This window comes from Dasypus novemcinctus, chromosome 3 (genome assembly GCF_030445035.2).
Source record: "Dasypus novemcinctus isolate mDasNov1 chromosome 3, mDasNov1.1.hap2, whole genome shotgun sequence".
Lineage (NCBI taxonomy): Eukaryota > Metazoa > Chordata > Mammalia > Cingulata > Dasypodidae > Dasypus > Dasypus novemcinctus.
Window position 1 is genome coordinate 181,219,912 of NC_080675.1, and position 15,465 is coordinate 181,235,376.

Genomic DNA, 15,465 nt, shown 5'->3' on the forward strand with positions numbered 1-15,465 from the left:
GAATGCAGGCCAGACAAAGGGTGTTTTGATCCTCAGGCTTACCAGGGAAGGAAAAAAAGAGACTGAGGTTCCTTAAAACCAAAGCTTGCCTTTGATGCAGCAAAACGTCCCTTCCCCAGTGAAAAAATGTCCAGTTTGGGGGCATAAGGAAAGCGACCCACGCCCCCCGGGAAGGAGGAAAAGCCTTGCTCCCTGAAAACTGAACCCAAATCCAGGTCGAGGCCCAGCGAGAGGCTGCGAGGCTGCTGCGCCTCCGCCAGGAAGCAGCGGCGTCCCCAGCCCCGCAGCGCCGCGCTGTGTGCGCCGCGGGCTCGCAGGGGGCTGGGTTCCGGGAGACTCAAGAGGAGGCTCCTCCCGCGGGGGCCTCCGAGACCGCTTCCCGGGCCCGGGAGGAGGCCCCGCGCGCGCCTTCCCGCCGGCGGCCGCCGCGGGCCCGGGGACGGCGGCGATGCGCCCGCGAGACGAAAGCGGAGCGGCCCGGCGCCCGCGTCCCGCGCGCCCCGCGGGGGCCGAGCGCGGGCGGGGAGGGCGCGGGGCGCGGGCGGCCGGGGGCTCGGCCCAGGCGGCGGGGCGGGCACGGGCGGGGCGCGCGGGCGGGGCGCTGACCGGCGGCCCCGTGCGTCCCGCAGGCGGAGAGTCCGCGCCGCGGCGCCGGCCGCCGGCATGATCACCTAGAGGCTGGCGCCAGCGGCGGAGCGGCCGGGCGCGGCGACACGCGGCCATGCGGCGGGAGCCGGAGGCGGAGGAGCCGCGCGCCCCGGGCCGGGCGCGGCGGCGGCGGCGGCGGCGGGAGGGCCGGGCGCGCACCGTGCGCTCCAACCTGCTGCCGCCCCCGGGCCCCGAGGAGCCCGCGGGCAGGGGCGCGCGGCACCTGGCCGACAACCGCCTCAAGACCACCAAGTACACGCTGCTGTCCTTCCTGCCCAAGAACCTCTTCGAGCAGTTCCACCGCCTGGCCAACGTCTACTTCGTCTTCATCGCGCTGCTCAACTTCGTGCCCGCGGTGAACGCCTTCCAGCCGGGCCTGGCGCTGGCGCCCGTGCTCTTCATCCTGGCCGTCACGGCCTTCAAGGACCTGTGGGAGGACTACAGCCGCCACCGCTCGGACCACGAGATCAACCACCTGGGCTGCCTCGTCTTCAGCAGGTGAGCGCGCGCGGGCCGCCTCCCCCGGCCCCCGGCCGTCCCGCGCTCCCCGCGCCCGGGCTGGCAGCGGGGACGGCCTGATGGGGAAGCCGGCGGCGCAGCCCCGGGGGCCCTGCTACCGGAGCGGCAGAGGAGGGAACTCCTTCCCGGGCCCCCGGGGCCTGGGCCACGGAGCTTGGCCAGGCGCGGGGCACCAGGACGCAGGGGACAACGGAGGGCACGGCCGCCGCGCTCCGAGGTGCCCGGCGCGGGCCCGCGAGCGGCGGGGGCGGGCACCCAGCGCCGGGCGCCGAGGGTGCGCCGTGCAGCGGCGAGGGCTGCAGTTCGCTGTTGAATTTTCTTCAAGTTGACCCGTTTCCAAATGGAAAGAGACTGGAGGCTCTGGGGCGTTTGGGGCCCTGCCCTCAGCTAGAACCAAGGAGCCTCCTGCTCCTCTCAGCTGCCTCTCTCCCCCACTGCGCTCGGCTGCCGAGCCACCTGGGCCCGTCACCCCACGGTGGCAGGGGCCCGCCGCGGGGGAAAGCTGAGGGCTTCCGACGAGCGCGGTCCACTCCTTGCTTGACTCCTGGGGGAGTGGCTGAGACACGGCTCCAGCTGGGAGGACGGTAGCCGAGACCTACCTCCATCTCACACAAGGGGCCCCCAGAAAGCCCCTTGCACCCAGTGGCAGACGGCTCCCCCTAAAAGACGGGGTCACGGTCACTCTCTCCTAGGATGGCTAATATGGGGGCCTTTGAGGTGCCCACCTGTGCGGTGAGTCCCATGAGCCCCTGAGCAGTGCCGCAGGGTTTGTGCTTTTGTAATTACTGTACAGGGGAGTAAACAAAGGGTCAGAGAGGTTAGGTCACTTGCCCCAGGCCCCAGGCTCCCTTGCTTCCCATCACCCCCACACTTGGTCTTCTCAAACTTAGAATCACTCTAGGACTTTGTTAAAAATAAAGTTCTCAGGTTCCCAGACCCAAAGTTTCTGACCCGGTGGCTCAGCCCAGGAATCTGTGACGCCCACTCTTTGAGTAGGGCTGCCTGCGCCCGTCAGCCAGCGTGATGCTGATGGAGGGGCCGAGGCGCTTCCCCGCTCCTGCTCCTTCAGAGGGGAGGGGAGACCTTTACAAGACACCCCCAGGCTCCCCAGATGGGGGCCCCGGCATCTGGATGCCCCCTGCCCGCATGGGGCTGCGGAGGGTGACGTCACGTGCGCCCCTGCGTTGTTCCTGAGACAGGCGTCTAGCCGGGCCCCTTCGTGCGTGAGACGGGGAGCTCAAGGCATAACTGTTTGCAGGTGACACGTGCTCTCGTGAAGCCGTTTGATCCTCGCAGCGGGCATTGGGTGGGAGGCCTCTTGTCCTCCCCAACTGGTGGAGGAGAAAACCGAGCTTGGGACCAAATCAGCCCCCTGGGCCCCAGAGCCAGGACCTGCAGGGCGTCATGGGACTTCTCCCTGGACCACGCTGGGGTGACCCGCCTGGGGTCCCAAAGGCTCATCACAGCCCCGAGAAGGGTCCCGGGGGGAGAAGGGCGCCTTCAGGAGCCGCTCCCCAATCAGATTCCTCGGAGGTGCCCCTGGGGACCCCTCCCTCCCGGAAGGGGCCGTGGGCTCGTCTTCCCGGTGGGAGCGGAGGGCGGGGAGCAGGGACCCTGCCCCCCTGGCATGCACTGTCAGTGTTTTCCAGTCCTTTACCACCCTTTCGGGGACTGTCGTCCCCAGGGCCCCCTTCTGTTCCCAGGACATTCTCACAGGCCAGGAAGCTGAAGTGTCCTGGCCCAGGCTGTGGGCGGCGCGGCTCTCCAAGCCCACCCCCGGACCGCTGCCCCCTCCCCACCTAGCCTTACCTGGCGTACCAGCCGCGCCCCAGGCTCTGGTAGCAACCCCTCCGTGCCCACCTCTCCCTACCCATCCCCCAAACCAGCGTGCAAAGGTGGAAAGTGGAGGGAGCAGGGCCCGCCCTGCGCTGGCCGGGGGGTCGGTGGCCCCATGGGGGTCCTTCTGGGCCCTGGGCAGCCTGTGGCCTGGGAGTGCAGACCTCAGGTCAGGCAGGGCCCGGCCCGTGGCTGTGGCAGGGAGGCTGGGGCCAGGTACCCTGTGGGGGTAGGGACCCAGGGCAGGGGGCCCGGGAGACTGTGGCAGATCTAAGTGCAGGAGGTGGGGCGCAGCTGGAAGCCAGGAAGTCCTGCCAAGGGCGTCCGGCCTGGGGGGCTGTCCAGGACAGGCCGGGGAGCCGGCAAGGCTGGGCTGGATGCCTGTGTGGGGACTTGGTGATGACAGAGGAAGCGGGCAGCCGCTCGGAGCCGCGGGGGAAAGCTGGGGACTGCGGGCAGTTGCCCTGGGGTCTGCGCAACGGGGTGTTCCAAGAAAAGGTGCTGGTGCCGCGTGCGCCCGTCCTGAGTGTGAGCGTGGCCGCGCTGCCCTGGACTGTGACCCCGCCGGGGAGCCACTTGTCCCCGCAGCCTCTGGTTCTGACCGGGCCAGGGCTTGGGCAGGGCTGGCTTATGGCCTTCTTTAGGTGGTGGTTCTCAAGAAAACCGGCCCTTGGGCCCATTCTCCAGAATCTCTTATCTCGCTTCTTAGGAAGTGCAGCTTCCCTTCCGCTGGCCAGTGTCTGGAGGCGGGAACGGGGGCTCCTGCCCCCTAGATGCGCCCAGGGAGGACTCTCCTTTGCAGGGAAGCTTGGGGAGCAGCCCTCTGTGTCCACTCCTGAGCCCATCTTATGATCGCGTGGATTTCAGACTGTTCAGGAAAACCCTCGCCAAACGCACTCCGCCCGATGCAGGGAAGGGGAGGGGCGGTCCCTGGAGACCAGCGGGCCCACCGGGGGTCCCTGCCCCCTGCCCCTGGGAGGGGCTCGGTCTGAGCCTCCCCCCCGCAAGGCGGGCACCAGGAGGTTGGGGAGAAGGGAGCCTGCTGGTTTGGCCTTGCCAGCCCCTGAGGCCCTCTCTGGAGCTGGGTGGAAGGACAACGGGGAGCTGAGCACCGCCTTAGGGCCGTGGGGCAGTGTGCGTCCCACCTCTAAAGTGGCCCCAGCCCTAGGGTGCGTCCTGCCTCTAGGATGGGCCAGCTCTGGGGTGCGTCCCACCTCCAGGGTGGCCCAGCTCTAGGGTACCTCCCTGCCTCTAGGGTGGCCCAGCCCGGGCCCTGCCTGAGGAGCTGGGCTCCCCTTGGCTCCAGCGTACTGGCCTCCAGTGTTGATGGTTCACTGGAATTTGGCAGGAGCCCCCAGGGCTGAGAGGGCAGGCTGGGTGGGGGGAGGACGGGGAGGGAGGAGCACACCTGGCTCCAGCAGCAGGGGCAGGGAACGTCAGAAGCAGCAGCAGCATTCCTAGGAAGGTGACCTTGGGAAGGTGTTCGAGAGAGGCAAACGCCAGGAACCGGAAGGGGACTGGCCCCTAATAAAGAATGACCCCCAGCCCTGAAAGCGCAGGGTGAGAGGGGAACCGTGCCAACGGCAGGCCTCAGCAATGGGGGCCCTGGGCTCGCGTGCTGTGTGTGGGCCGTGGGACCCTCGACAGGGCGCTTGCCTGGCCTGCGCTCCGCTCCCCGACTTGTAAGGTGGAGAGTCATATCCCAATTCCACGCACCCTTTTGGTTCTGATCCCGTAGCCCTGGGAAGGGCCAGGGCACGTGCCCAAAACCCTGACCTAGAGTGAAGGACACCCTCTCCTTCCCTTCTGCGTCTAGGTGCTTCGTGGTGGTGCAGGTGTCATCCTTTCCTGCTCCCAAGGTCTGTCCCTCGGTGATGCTGGAGACAGTATCGTCTCTCTGTGAACCTGAGCTGAGCTAATGTTTCTTGGCTTTGGGTGTGGTGTTGTGGGGTCTTTGCGTCCTCTTTTGGGGAAACAGGTGGTCAGGGAGTGCTCCTGGTTATTCTGGAGTTCCCCGAATCTTTGTTCCTTCCCTTTGCTTTGATGCCCGTTTCATTTCCCAGCTGGCCAGGTCATCTGTCTACCTGGTTGCTTGTGCCTCAGGTGTGTGGTTTCAGGAGAGCTGTGCTGTCGGCCAGGTGAGCCCTCCTTCTCTTCTCTTGCCCCGGGTTTCCTGTCTCCCCACCCTCCCCTCCTTCGCCTGCTAACCCACACCTGCCCACTTCTTGCCCTTGGCGCAGGCCAGATTCAATTCTTACCATGTCATTTCAACCAAGAGACCGGGGACGGATGTGCCTTCCCTGGAATCAGAGCATCTTCCTCTTAACTGGAGTAATCGATTTGCAAAAGCAGACACCAGGACAAGACGCAGGGGACACTAACGCGAGGGCGTGTCAGGGCCCTTAAGCAGGTAGGAAGTCACCTCAGGTGTGCTAGGCTGTGGGACACTCGGTTTAGGAGTGATATTCCAGTGCTGCCACTCATGCATTTTTTGGAGGTATCACATGCTACTGGCTTCACGGCGTAGAGTTAGTAGAAGAAGAATCCCTTCTGTCCTGAAACATTTGCGGGCCGGGCGGCGATCTTGCACGTGGCCGGGAGTAGCGGCGGTTCTGCTTTGGCTTGTTAAGGTGAGCCGGGTGATTTATATGCACTGCTCCATCTGACCCTGCCAACAGCCCTGTGACCTTCACATCCCATTTCACAGAGGAGGAAACTGAGACTTCAAAGCTGAATTCACAGCTGACAGCACCACCACCCTGCCCTGAGCCCGTGTTTGTACTTATTCCGCTACTTGGCACCCCATCCTACAGAGCTAGAGGCCTCATTTAAAGACAAGAACAACACCAAACTTTTCGTAGAGAAAAAAACTTTTCCAGCATAGAAGTACACATATACTGAATCTCTTCGTATCCATCATCCAGTTTCAGTATTTAGCAGCTCATGGCCAACGTCGTTTGATCTGTACTCTCACCTGCTCCCTCCTCCCAAGTTACTTTGAAGCAAATCCACTCATGTCATTTCAACTGAAAGTATTTCAGTATTTCTCTTTAAGAAAACGATGACTCTTTTTAAAACTAAATTACAACACCGTTACCATGTTGAGAAATAAAAAGCATAACCTTGCAGAAAAAATATCTAACGAGCCACTCCTGACCCCCGCTTCTGTAAATCAGCCTGTGAGAACATGACCTTGCAGGAGAATATCAAACGAACGACTCCTGCACCCCCTTCTGTAATCTAACAAACCACTCCTGCCCCCGCCTCTGTAAATCAGCCCGCGACCTTGCACCTGTCTTCTGCTTCTGTAACCCCGCTTGCAAAATTTCACCTAGCAACACGTTAGCCAATGAGCAAAAGTCATGCTGATGCCACATAAAATTCTATGTAAACCTATGAAAACTGAAAAACAGGGCTCAGAATTTGGAGATTGATTCTCCTCTGGGACCGTGCATAATGAATCTGTTCCTCTGCCTCTCCAAGTGCCGTTTGGGTTTCTCTGCCCTTCAGAAGTCCTGGCTTTGCTGCAACATTCATACCTAAAAAATTAATAATAATTCCTTAACAATATTAAATAGTCAGTGTGTGTCCACATTCCCAGTTGTCATTACTCATCATTTTGATTTTCATTTTGTGTATCTGACAATCTGCCTTGGTGATTGGCTGATGTATCTTTTAGACCTCCTTCACTCTATAGATTTCCCCCTCTAAATCCTTTTCTTTCTCTCCCTCACCCTTTGTATCCTTTCAGTTTATTTTGAAGAAACTGATTTTTGTGTCCTGCAAGATGTGGAACTGCTTGATTACTTCCCTGTGGTGTCATTTAACATATTTCTACTTAAATTCCCATAAAGTAGTAGTTGGACCTGAGCACCTCTTTGGCTTTGAAATTCCTCAGGTTTGAAAATTTTAATCAACACTGTATTCATAAGTGGTGTTCTACACTTTCATCAAGAAATAAATGATGTTCACTTATTCCTTTTTTACTGATGTTAGGAGCCATTGATCATAATTGCCTAGACACCTTAATTCATTATATTCTATTTTCCTTTCTTGTTCATTTTTTTTAGTGTCATACAGTTTAATTATTATTGTTTTAGATTTCTTATTTTCTTTTTTAAAAATTTTTAATTTTTTAAAAAGATACTTAGCTTACATAAATGTTACATAAAAAATATAGGGATTTCCACTTGCCCTGCTCCCCACACCACCCACATTTGCCCCCGTTAACAACATCCTTCATTAGTGTGGTACATTCATTCCAATTGATTATGCTCATTTATTATTAGGAATACTTTTATAAAGAGACATGTCCCCTCAGCTACTTTCTAGTTTCCAGTGGTATAATTCATATGAGGAAAGAGGAAGGAGTGCTTGATGTTGGATTCACTAGAATCTTCCAATGCAAACCAATTGGTTTTTTAATTTTTTTAACTTTTTACTCTAAAATAATTGGTCTTACAGAAAAGTTGCAAAAATAGTAGAGTTCCTGTTAATCCCAGAAATGTTAATATTTTACTTAACTGTACAACAATAATCCAAACTAAGACATTAACACCGGTACAAACTATTAATTAAGCAACATTCTTTATTCATATTTAAATAGTTTTCCACTATTGTTCTTTTACTGCCCAGTCCATTTTGTTGTTGTGTGTACTTGGTCTCCTCCAATCTGTGACAGTTTCTCAGTTCTTTGTCTTCCATGACCTTTATACTTTTGAAGAGTATTGGTCAGTTATTTTATATATTGATTTTGTATCCTGCCATCTTGTTGGACACATTTATTAGTTCAAATTTTTTTTTGTGGATGACTTAGGATTTTCTATATACATGATCATGGCAGTTGTAAGTAGAGATCATTGTACTTCTTTCTTTCCAATCTGTATGCCTTTTATTTCTTATTCTTGATTAATTTCCCTGGCTAGAACTTCCAAGGAAATATGGTGAGAGTAGGCATCCTTGTCTTGTTCCTGATTGTCTTAGTCTGCCAGGGCTGCCTCAATAAATGCCACAATAGGTTGGCTTAAACAACAAGCATTATCGCTTCATGATTTGGAGGCCAGGAGTCCCAAATAGGATCTCAGCAGACCGTGGTTCTTTCCGCAGCTTGTAGAATTCTGGTGCTGCCTTGCCACAATCTTTGGGGTTCCCTGACTTGCACCTTTGCCTCCATCACATGACAGTGTCTTTGGTCTCCTCCTGTGACTTTCTCTAATTCTGGCTTCTCCTAGTTTCTGGCTTCTACTGGTGGATCCTGTCTGAATTTCATTTCTTTTTTGTTTTTTTGTTTTTTTAAAGATTTATTTATTTCTCTCCCCTCTCCTCCCCTCCAGCTGTCTGCTCTCTGTGTCCATTCCCTGTGTGTTCTTCTGTGACCGCTTCTATCCTTATCAGCGGCACCGGGAATCTGTGGGGTTTTTTTGTTGCATCATCTTGTTGTGTCAGCTCTACCATGAGTGCGGCACCATTCCTGGGCAGGCTGCACTTTCTTTTGTGCTGGGCAGCTCTCCTTACGGGGCGCACTCCTTGCGCGTGGGGCTCCCCTACGCGGGGGACACCCCTACGCAGGGGACACCCCTGCGTGGCAGGGCACTCCTTGCATGCATTAGCACTGTGCATGGGCCAGCTCCACACGGGTCAAGGAGGCCCGGGGTTTGAGGCCCAGGGTTTGAACCACGGACCTCCCCCGTCCATTGGGCCAAGTCCGCTTCCCCACCCCCTTTCTTTTTAAGGCCTCTAGTAATACGGATTAAAACCCACCTTGGTGCAAATTGACTATCCTGAACTAACAATAGCATATTCAAAAGGTCCTATTTACAAATGAGTCACACCCAAAGGAATGCAAATTAAGGTAAAGAGCACATCTTTTCTTGGGGTACCTGATTCAGGCAACTGGGCTGACCTTAGGGGGAGAGCCTTCAGTCTTTCACCATTAGATATGTTAGCGCTGAGATTTTCATAGATGCCTTTTATTGGGTTGAAGAAGTTTCCTTTTTATTCCTGGAGTGTTGAGGATTTTTAACTATGAAAGGGTGTTGGCTGTTAAAATTATGTGGTGCAAAGTGAAAACCATAATCCATAATGTAAGCTATAGGACCGTGGTTAGTAGCAGCGCTTTGATATGTGGTCATCAATTGTAGCAAATGTACCACACTAATGAAAGATGTCAATGGGGGAAGGGGGGGGAGGTATATGGAAATCCCCTATTTAGTCGAAAGTTCCTTCAAAAATAAAAAATAGAAATTATTTTTAAAAAAGAAAGGGGGTTGGAGGACAAGTATGAGGACATTCTCTCATGAATGATAATAATACACCTAATACTAATACAGGGTATTAATAATTGGGTGGGTTGGGGGGAAAATACACTAAATAAGATAAGGGCTATAGTTAGTAGTAATATTTTGACAATGTTCTTTACAAAAGTTTCACAGCAGTGCAGGGTGTTGGTGGTGGGGTGATATATGGGAGCCTTGTATGATGATAGACATGTTTAATTTGTAAATTTACAATTTCACTATATACTTGCTTATGTCCGTGTATGCATGATACACTACAATAAAATTTTACTTAAAAAAAGAAAGGGTATTGGATTTTGTCAAATACTTTTGATGTATCAATTGAGATGATAATGTGTTCGTTGTCCTTTATTCAATTAATATAGTGTTAAATTGATTTCTGGATAGTGAACCAGTCTTGCATTTATGGGATAAATCACACTTGGTCATAATGTGGAATCCTTTTTATATGTTTCTAGATTCAGTCAGTTTACAGTATTTCGTTGAGCATATTTGCATCTGTATTCATATGTGATATTGGTCTACACATTTTTTTTTTTTAAAGATTTATTTATTTCTCTCCCCTTCCTCCCCCTCCCCCCCCGCCCAGTTGTCTGTTCTCTGTGTCTATTTGCTGTGTCTTCTTTGTCCGCTTTTGTTGTTGGTCTACACATTTGTGTGTGTGTGATGTCTTTGTCTGATTTTGTTATCAGGAAAATATTGGCTCGTAAGTCCCTACTATTCTGCTTTTTTAAGAGATTGTGATGAATTGGTATTGATTTTTCTTTAAATGTTTGGTGGAATTCATTAATGAATCTTTCGGGGTCTGGAATTTTCTCCATGGGAAGTTTTAAAATTAATAATTCAGTCAATTGACTTACTATAGGTCTAATTAGATTTTCTATTTCTTCCTAAGTCAGTTTTAATAGTTTGTGTCTTTCTAAGAAATAATCCATTTCAACCTATTGGCATACAGTTATTCATAATATTATAATCTTTTTAATTTCTGTAATGTTGAAAGTGATGCTCCCCTTTCATTCCTGAATTTAATCTTTTAAGCCTTCTCTCTTTTGTGTTTGGTCACTCTAATAAAGGCTTGCCAATCTTGCTGATCTTGTCAGAGTCAACTTTTTGTTTTGATTTTTCTATATTGATTTTCTATTCTCTATTTCTGTTCTAATCATTGTTATTTCCTTCTTTCTGTTTGCTTTGAATTTAGGTTCTTCTTTTTCTTATTTCTTTTTTTTCAAACTTTTATTTTTAGAGAAATTTTAGATTTCCACGTACAGAAAAATTACACCAAAAGTATGGGAATTTCCATATAAACCCCTACACCCACATACATAGTTTCCCCTATTTTTTACATCTTAGATTAGTGTGGTACATTTGTTGTAGTTGATGAACCAATATTGAATCATCGCTACTAACCAAAGTCTGTGTATTACAATATGGTTTACACTTTGTGTTGTACAGTTCCACAGGTCTTGACAAATACATGTTGTCATGTTTTTGTCATTGCGCTATCATACAGAAGAATTTCACCATCCCAAATATGCCCTGTGTTTCACCCATTTTATCCCTCCTCCTCCTTTCTGAACCCCTGGCAACCACTATCATTATATCAATGTCGCACGTTCTTTGTTCAACTCAAGATAATAACTCATAATGATAAATTCTCTTTGGCCCATTGTTACATGCCCCCCTTATGATTGTTCATTCTTCAGTCTTGAGGGATTTGGAATGATGTCTGGTCTGACTGTTTCATGCTGAGAGGAGACTTAGATGTTATGGGGCAGATGGAAGGAATTATTTTGCTTGTAGTTGTAGATACTCCTGGTTTTGGGGGAGTAGAACTTGTCCAATATCATCATTTTGTTGCCTATCCAGTGCAAGCCTGAAGAACTGGAGAGTAGGAGCTGGCTGCTATTCTACTTGGACTAGGGTTCAACTGACATACAAATAATCTGGAGATTTCCTTTTTTAATTTCTTAAGGTGGATTTTGAGAAATGTGTATTTTTTCTTTTTTTAAGATAGGTATTTGCAACAATAAATGTCCCTCTAAGAATGCTTTAACTGCATTCCATAAGTTTGGGTGCATTATTATTATTTTTTAATTAATTAATTAATTTCTCTCCCCTTCCCCTCCCCCACCCTGGTTGTCTGTTCTCTGTGTCTATTTGCTGTGTTTTCTTTGTCCACTTCTGTTATTGTCAGCGGCACGGGAATCTGTGTTTCTTTTCATTGCGTCATCTTGTTGTGTCAGCTCTTCGTGCGTGCGGCACCATTCCTGGGCAGGCTGCACTTCTTTGGCGCCCGGCAGCTCTCCTTATGGGGCGCACTCCTTGTGCATGGGGCTCCCCTACGTGGGGAATACCCCTGCATGGCACGGCATTCCTTGCGCGCATCAGCACTGCGCGTGGGCCAGCTCCACACAGGTCAGGAGGCCCGGGGTTTGAACTGCGGACCTCCCATGTGGTAGATGGACGCCCTAACCGCTGGGCCAAGCAAGTCCACTGCCCCATTATGTTTTTATTTTCAGTCATCTCAAAGTATTTTCTAGTTTCCCTCGTCATTTCTTCTTTGGCCTATAGATTGCGAGTGTTCTATTTAATTCCCACCTATTTGTGCATTTCCAAAATCTTTCTCTTATTGACTCTTAATTTCACTGCTGTCTGAGAACATGCTTTGCCTGATTTCAATCTTTCAGTTTTATGGAGGCCTGTTTTATGGTCTGTTCTGGAGACTGTGCCATGTGTGCTTGAGAAGAATGTGCATTCTGCTGTTTGGTGGAGTGTTACATGGATGTCTGTTCTGTAGATGTCTTGAAAAGAAGAGAGGAATCAAATAAATGTATACTGTCTTTTCTGTTTATCTATCTAGCTGCCTTTACTAGTGCTTTATTTCTCCGTGTGGATTTTCATTATTGTTTAGTTTCCTTTCATTTTAGCCTGAAGGACTCCCCTTAGTATTTCCCGTAAGGTAGATCTGCTAGCAACAAATCTCTTTGTTTTATCCGGGATGTCTTAATTTCTTCTTCATTTTTGACCGATAGGTTTTCTGGACACAGAGTATTTGGCTGACAGTTTTTTTTATTTTAGCACTTTGAATATGTCATGCCACTGCCTCCTGGCTTCAGTGGATTCTGATGTGAAGTGAGCTGTTATTTATTTAGCACTTGTTATACATCATGAGTTCTTTTTTCTTTTTTAAAGATTTATTTATTTATTTATTTCTCTCCCCTTCTCCCTCCCCACCCCAGCTGTCTGTTCTCTGTGTCCATTTGCTGCGTGTTCTTCTTTTGTCTGCTTCTGTTGTTGTCAGCGGCATGGGAATCTGTGTCTCTTTTTGTTGTGTCATCTTGCTGTGTCAGCTCTCCACGTGTGTGGCGCCACTCTTGGGCAGGCTGAACTTTCTTTCGCACTGGGCGGCTTTCCCCATGGGGTGCACTCCTTGCGCATGGGGCTCCCCTATGTGGGGACACCCTTGCGTGGCATAGCACTCCCCATGCGCATCAGCACTGTGTGTGGGCCAGCCCCACACGGGTCAAGGAGGCCTAGAGCATGAACCGCGGACCTCCCATATGGTAGATGGACGCCCCATCCACTGGACCAAGTCTGCTTCCCTGTTTTTTCTTTATGCTTTCATTATTTTATCTTTGTATTTCAACAATTTGACTATGATGCACCTCAGTGTGGCTCTCCTTAAGTTTATCTCACTTGGAATCATTGCGCTTCTTGCATATGTAGATTAGTATTTCCTTCAAATTTGGGTTGTTTTCAGCTACTGTTTCTTAAAATAGTCATCCTACTGCTCTCTCTCTTCCCTCTTCTTCTGTCACTCACGTATGTGTGCTGGTGCATTTGATGGTGTTCCACTGATCTCAGGGGCTCTGCTCAAATATATTCATTCTTTTTTCTTTCCATTCCTCACACTAGATAATCTTAGTTGACTTATTGTAAAATTAGCTGCTAACTAATACGTGCTGTTGAACCCCTTTAGTGAAATTTTCATTTTGGTTATTGAACATTGCAACTCCAGACATTCTATTAGGTTCTTTTTTCATAATTTTTTTGTTTTACTAATATTATTTATTGGGTGAGACATTCTTTAGACAGGCTTTTCTTTAGTTCTTTGAACATATTTATAATAGCTAATCTAAAGTCTTTGTCTCATAATCCCAACATCTGACTTCCTGGACAATTTTGGTTGTCTGTGCATGGGCCTCACTTTCCCCTTTCTTTGCAGGTCTCATAATTTTGGACATTTTAGATAATATAATGTGGCAACTCTGGAAATTACATCACCACACCTTCCCCCCGCCCCCACACACACACACTCCAGTGGTGGTGGTAGTTTCTGTTTTTGTTTCTTTCTTTAATGTCTTTTCTGGACCAAATCTTTAAAGTCTGTATTCTTTGCAGTGTGTGGCTACTGGTGACTCTGTTCGGTTAACTTAGTAGTGAGCTAATGATTTGGTAGAGATTTCCTTAAATGCCTTGAACCAGTAAGTCTTCCACTCTCTGCTGAGGGGATCTGTGTGTGTTGGGCATGTCATTTTTTCCCAGGAGTTTACAACTCTACCTCAGCCTTCACATTCTGGACACACAGAACCTTGAGGTCTTTCCTGGGCAATTGCACACTCCTGCTCATGTGCGTGGCATTCTAAATCTCCAAGAATACATCAGAGATTTTCAGAGCCCCCTGTAGACATCTTATTCCAATAGTTTAAGATGTTTTTTTTTTTGCCAGGTCTTATTTTCCTCCACTGGTATTGCAGGCGTCAGCAGTTTCAATGTCAAACATTTGGTGCTTGTTGTTTTTGGTGCACACCTTGAGGATACAGTTTATTTCACAGAGTGATCCCTGGACTCAGGTCTCATAATGACAGTGGTCTGGGGATGGGATTTTTTGAGAAGCTCCAAATCCAGGCTACTCCTTCTTGTGGTTAAAAGTCTGCTAATTTTCACAGCTACCACAATTGTGAAAGTCCTGGTTTTCAAAGTTACCAAGTGCTGGCAAGAAGGAGATGGGGGTTGGTCAATTAAAGTGCCACAAACCATACTTCTATCACTGAGGTTCAGCAATTTTTCCTGAATAAACTCTTCTTGGATTGTTTCAAGCCTTTGATTAATATCCAGAGTTCTGAATAAGTTGATTTTGAAAATTTTTGCTAGTATTTTTGTTGCTTTTATGGAGCGATGAACATGCAAAGGACCTAATTTTACCCTTCTGGTAGTCTGCCTCCTGGCCAGTTATTTTGTAGGATGTCCCTCAATTTGAGTTGTCTGATGTTTATCATGATCATGATTGGATTTTGGGCAGGTATACTACAGAATGATATGCCCTTCTCAGTTCTTGATATCAGGGGTGCGTGGTATCAATATATCTTCTCACTGATGATATTAACTGTTATCGCCTGGTTAAGGTTACTGTGTAATTAATAAATATCTTGGCATGAGACACTTTTAGACTATGTGAGTAACTTATTTCTCCCCAAACTTTTGCCCACTAGTGATAGCATCCATTAATGGAGCTTGCCTCCTCCCTCTGTAATTAATTATTGATGTAGTGTTCTAATAGTGATTTTCTATTTTCTCATTCCTTCTGTACTTATTAATTGAAATTCTTCTATAGGAAGCATTCCTTCTCCCTTTTTTATTTATTCAATTATTTATTTATATCAGTATGGGCTAATAAGTATTTATTTTGTTCCATGGGTTGTAGGTCAATACTACTGTAATTCATTTCGTTGCTCACATTTGCTCCACTTTGGCTGCTGGCAGCCCTTTCAGATTCTTCCGCATGTTTCTTTGATCTGCTCCAGTTCTTTCTCAAGCTTTCTGGCTCCACAACATTCTCCGGGCTCATCTTGTCATTTCCCTCTCTCAGCTCTGGAATCAGCGATTTCTGTTAGGATCTAATTATTAATAGAGTCACAGGTTTGTATATAATTGATTGGCTTTAATTCATTGTAGTTATTATTGTAGTTGACGTTCTTCACCAGTAGAAGAAAACTCGAGTCCTTTTAGCATGACCTTCAATCGTTTTCTCTGTCACACATCCCAGGCTCGTCGTTTATACTCCCTGCCCCTTTCTGGAATGAAAGGAAGCTTCATTATTTTTCATGAACTTCTGTAGAGCTCAGTGGCCTCTCAAGACTTTCCCAGCTTCGGTGACTAGCTTATC

The 15,465-nt window shown here is 49.3% G+C and overlaps 1 protein-coding gene across 1 annotated transcript in view; it reads left to right on the forward strand.

Annotated features, from left to right (window-relative positions):
* The first annotated feature begins 665 nt into the window (after positions 1–665).
* The window catches only part of ATP10A (ATPase phospholipid transporting 10A (putative)), a 178,680-nt gene continuing 163,880 nt past the window's right edge, over positions 666–15,465 (forward strand). The window contains 1 exon segment of the mRNA XM_058294818.2: positions 666–1,146. Coding sequence (XP_058150801.1) covers positions 722–1,146 — 425 coding nt within the window. The 5' untranslated portion in view covers positions 666–721.